The sequence below is a fragment of the Coffea eugenioides genome, chromosome 1 (assembly GCF_003713205.1).
Source record: "Coffea eugenioides isolate CCC68of chromosome 1, Ceug_1.0, whole genome shotgun sequence".
NCBI lineage: Eukaryota > Viridiplantae > Streptophyta > Magnoliopsida > Gentianales > Rubiaceae > Coffea > Coffea eugenioides.
The window spans coordinates 25,090,433-25,095,841 of record NC_040035.1 but is presented as its reverse complement, the minus strand read 5'-3'; the positions used below and the strand labels follow the sequence as shown (position 1 = coordinate 25,095,841).

Sequence of the window (5,409 nt, the reverse complement as noted above, 5' to 3'; positions counted from 1 at the left end):
AAAGCTAAAAGGGTGAGCTTACGCCCGTGAGGTTTCCTTACAAGCAACAATCAATAAGCACTTAAATCAGTACAATTAAACAAGTACTGCACATTTCACTGTACATTCACTTTTATTAAGCAATTGAGGAATCACTTCACTGAACAATCACTTTTTAAAAAGATACGGTGCTCGCATTAGAGCCACTTCAATGCACTACACACTCCGCCGAACTCCTCCTTATAACCTCCAAAACAATAAACACTTCCCTCACTTGGATGGCCATATCAATATCAGTAATCTGCTACTCCATGGTAATATTTGAGCATACCGAAACACTTACCCAAAGCTACCGTTCTAGCCGACCAAGCCCTTTGCTGGCTTGAATAGTCCGTTGAACAGAGGGTTTTGAGGCCCAGTTTAGCCAGTGTGATAAAGTACACACACGGCTTACAATCATGCACACTTACAATATCACTTGATTAATTATCAACCTTCAAACTCAACTAAGCCGAGAGCGATAAAGTACACCCTCGACTTAGAAGGCGAGGGACAATTGAAAACACTTCACAATGAATCACTTAACAATATTTCATAATAAACACATTTACCATATAATTGCACTTAGGTACACATAAGCAGTTCAACACATAAATTCGGAAAACACTCACCAATTATCCAAATAATTTACTCTTGAACCTCGGGTTTGTTTCCTGGCTCACAGCTATTTCTTGGGACAAGTTAATAATTTCAAGGTAAATATATAATCTGTAGATGATCATTTATCATTCTTACTTTATTATTTAAACCATTAAAATCAAGTTTGACCTTGAAATACAAATATATTCTTTATTTACTATTTATCCTACATTTTATTTTGAAACTTATTAATTTTATCATTTAGACCAATAATTATACATATGTTCTAAGGTTATAATCTTATAGGTATTTAAATTAACTGTAACCTATTTTCCACTCAAAATGCTAAGATGCAAGCTTAGAAACACTCCATTGGTTCTCCTTTTAACTAGCCAAGGTCTAAGTTGTGTGCACTTTAAATTTTATTTCACTACACTAGCCTCTCAAATTTTATAGTCTTTAAAATATTTGTGAAGGCAATATTAAGTAATTAGAAACCAATTTAAGTAATTAGGAGCCATTTCATGTATACAGCCATAAAAAATTACCTTAGAGTTTCTAAAACATCAAATAAGTCTTAACTCATTACCATTCAACCAATCCACGTAAATTCAGCAATATTACTTCAAGCTTTCGGCCAAGAACTTCATTTTTCACTTGATTAAAGCGCCAAATACTTAACATACATTTGATCTAACATGGATTACGATAAGAAACATCTAATTGTAGCAGATGGTTCGTCCAAATTATGCACAAAAATCTGTCATCAACTATCGTGGCCTTCAAGCAACTCCCTAGCAATATATCAGCCCAATGTTTGCCGTTTCACTCAAGTACCTTCTTCCAATTTTATATCCCAACTAGACATGTTAACCACATTTACTAAGCTACAAAAGACCTTGTACAGAACGTAAAGGATTTTGGAGCTCACTTAGAGGAAAAGGCTAATCAATCCTTCCTTCCTCTCTTGGCTATTAGGTAAGTAACAACACAGTTCATAGTTTCCTTCCTAATTTCATCCAGTTTAACTCCAACTTATTATACCAATACAATGATTAAACTATAGAGTATCATCAAATATTATATATGGAAGTTCACAGAATTGAAATTTGAAAGAAAAACTGATCCTATGTTCATTCTCTCCCTCTCGGCTCTCTCTCTCTCTCTCTCTCTCAACAGATTGCATCAGCTTTCTTCATTTAATTCCACATGCAAGAGTTGGTTATCAAACTACAGAGGACCATCAGCAGGAACACAAGATTACAGCCAAGGAAAATCAGAAGCAACACTGGTTCAGCTCCTAATCTCCCTGTCTCGGCATAACTTCAGAATTTTTAGCAGCAATCAACTTAACCCAATTTCTCTCCAATAATCTCTTCAGTTCATGTTCAAATCTTTCATGCATGTTCAGACCAAGCTAATATACAATATATATTACAGTTTAACATAGAAATTCAAGGCCAAAATCATGAAGACAGCTAGAAATTTGTCCAATTTTCCCCCTCTCGGTTAACCTGGAAAAATTTCCAGCAGATAGCTTTCCTCGGTTTCAATCCAAAAATCTAACTTTTCCCATAGTTTCTTCAACTAAACCCCTTATAAAACCTAAGATAACCATAGTTCATGCATTTCTCACATTAGTTTCCATTTTTACACTAATTACAGGCTGCAACATTAGATAATAAACTCCCGTTCCTCCACTTCAGTCCAGTTCCAAATTTTTCCTCTTTAACAGATTTTCCTTCGGTTAAAACTCATTATTCCTTGCTAAAACTAACATGCATCCTATATATTCACTGGTATTTAGTAAATAAAGGATTATTACAGAAATTCTTTTACCTCTTTTCCTTTAAAACACAGCAAATTGTTGACTGCTCCTATTCTTGCCCTCGATTTCCTCGACAATAACTACTTGCTCTCTTCCTCTCGGTGATAACTAATCAGAGATGAACTAGCAAAGCTTCCTCCTCCTATCACTGGCCTAGCTCTCGGTTTAGAATGATGGAAGGAGAAAGAAATGGTGAAACTCTCAGTTTCTCTCGGTTGCTACTGTCCAGAACAGAAATGTAAAACTCTTTCACGGTTTGCAACTTCCTATCACTCTCTCTCGGTCGATAATAACTAAGCAACAGATACCACTACTCTTTATCAGTCGGTGGGGAACAACTTTAAGCTCTCCACTCAGTTTTGTTGCTATCATCAGACATTCCACAGCTTTCTTCACTCGACTTTATTTCCATTGCTCAGACTACTAGCTGGCCGCATGGTATTTTGGCTAAAGTCCTATGGTCAATTCAGTCATTTGGTTGTAGTTTAATTGCTTTCCAAGGCCTGAAATCTTATAACCTCATGTATGGGTTCCTAACTTTTGTTATATATATATATATATATTTACATCACTCCAAAATATTTATATATTCTCACACATTTAATTTTTAGAAAATTAACTAAACAAGTAGCTTATCACTAAAATATGCTTAATTCATACCAATTACAGTATATACCATATTTTATTTGGTTCATACAGTTTGTTTTATAAGTTTTAAATTTAAACATTTAATTAATCTATGAATTGGTATATAATAGTTCTAATGGCGAAAATGGAGATAATACATGCATGGCTTACACAAAAATTTTCTAGGGTTTTCACACATACCTTATTTTGTTTATATTTATATAGTTAGTTAGTCAAGAAGCATGGAAGGTAGAAGAAGTCAGGATCAGGGAGTAACTCGAGGGTGTGGCTCTAATCGTGGGGGTGGGGGTAGACAAGCACAAGAACCGGTGCAAGAACCGAGAGGGGAAAGAGGTGAAACAGTTAAGCCGCAACCTGGACCCCGAGCGGAAGGGGGGATCAGGTAGCGATGGCAATTCAACAGATGACTAATATCCTTGCTCGTTTAGTAGAACAACAGGGTCAAACCCCTGTGAATCAACCTAGGGATCCTGAAATGGGGCAAGATAGGGCCCTAGAGAGATTTCAAAAGTTTTCCCCTCCAAAGTTCCTGGGAGGGCCGGACCCTGAAGTGGCTGAGAGATGGCTAGAAACAATGATCAATATATTCACTGCTTTAAATTATACGGAGGATAGACAGGTGCAATTTGCTATCTTTCAGTTTGAGGGATTGGCCAGGGCATGTTGGAATGTAGTTAGGGCCAAATGGGAAAGAGAGGGAACCGCATGGACCTGGCTGAATTTCATGCTAGAGTTTAACGAGAAATATCTCCCACCGATAGTCCAGGAGAAGAGGGAAGATGATTTCATTAAGCTTCGCTAAGGAACCCTAAGTGTATCTGAGTATGAGACTCAGTTCACTAACCTATCGAAGTTTGCTCTCGAGTTGATAGCTACGGAACAAAGGAGGATAATGAGGTTTGTGCAGGGCCTCAATGTAGAGATACAGGAGGCCTTGGTGGCGGCTCAGATTAACACTTTTACGGAGGTTTTGGAAAAGGCCCAGAGAATAGAAATTGCCAGGGCACAAGTAAGGAATTTTCACGCAAAACGGAGAGGGGCGCCTGGTGAAAATCAAGGGTCGGCACAGAGTGATGGAAACATGCCACCCCCTAAAGCCGGTCGTGGAGCTGGAGGTGGAAGGTTTACGAGCACATCTAGAGGAGGTACTCCGAGGGGAGCCCAGAGTGGAAGGGGACAGGGGAGAGGTGCCCCACAGGGAGGCCAGACATCCATCCCCCGAGTATCGTATGGGTATTGTGGGAAATCGAACCATACCGAGGATAATTGTTGGGGAAAAGCTCGAAAATGTTTAAGGTGTGGAAGTACGGAGCACCAGATTGCTAATTGCCCACTAATCAGTGATGCTCAGTCGGCTGGCAAATCAAACCCTAAACCAACCAATGTAGGAGGGATCAGGTCAAAGGTGCCAGCCAAAGTGTATTCTTTGGACCAGCAATCGGTACCTGAACCATCGGAGGTAGTGGAAGGTACGATTCCTGTCTTCCATCGTTTAGCCAAAATTTTGATAGACCCTGGTGTAACCCATTCTTTTGTTAGCCCTACATTTATGCTTGGAATTGACGTAAATGCTGAAAGGCTACCATATGACTTAGAAGTAAGAACACCTACGGGTAATCAATCTTTACTTGCCAAGGAAGTGTATAGAAACTGCGATATATGGGTTGGTGAGCGAAAATTAGTAGTTGACCTCATAAGTCTAGCCATTAAGGGGTACGATGTTATTCTAGGCATGGATTGACTAGCTCATTATCATGCTCGGGTGGATTGTCATATGAAGGTGATCGAGTTTTGCATACCGGGTGAGGCAACTTTAAAGCTAGACGTGAGGGGTATGTTAGCCTCATCTGCCCTCATTTCGGGAATAAGGGCTAGGAAATTACTTAGTCATGGGGCACAGGGTTATCTAGCCTTTCTTGTTAACACTCCAGGGGAAAAGATTAAGTTAGAAGATATGCCGGTGATAAATGAGTATCCAGATGTGTTCCTGGAGGAATTAGTGTCATTGCCACCCGAGAGAGAGATTGAATTTAAAGTTGACCTCGCACCTGGAACTACTCCCATTTCAAAAATCCCTTATCGGATGGCTCCCGCTGAACTTAACGAGTTAAAATTTCAAAAATTTCAATTGCAAGACTTGCTAGAACGGGGATTCATACACAAGAGCGAGTCACCTTGGGGCGCTCCAGTGCTATTTGTCAAAAAGAAGGATGGGAGTTTAAGATTATGCATTGATTATCGAGGGTTGAATGCAGTAACCATTAAGAACAAATATCCTTTGCCCCACATCAATGAGTTGTTTTATCAATTACAAG

At 39.0% G+C, this 5,409-nt stretch overlaps 2 protein-coding genes across 2 annotated transcripts; both read left to right on the top strand.

Annotated features, from left to right (window-relative positions):
- Window positions 1-3,482: 3,482 nt before the first annotated feature.
- LOC113769291 lies at window positions 3,483-3,896 on the top strand. The gene has a single exon (XM_027313755.1). The coding sequence runs from the start codon at window positions 3,483-3,485 to the stop codon at window positions 3,894-3,896; it is 414 nt and encodes a 137-aa protein (XP_027169556.1).
- Window positions 3,897-3,986: 90 nt separating this feature from the next.
- On the top strand, window positions 3,987-4,835 carry LOC113769281. The gene has a single exon (XM_027313746.1). It carries the CDS (start codon window positions 3,987-3,989, stop codon window positions 4,833-4,835), a length of 849 nt encoding a protein of 282 aa, XP_027169547.1.
- Window positions 4,836-5,409: the final 574 nt, after the last annotated feature.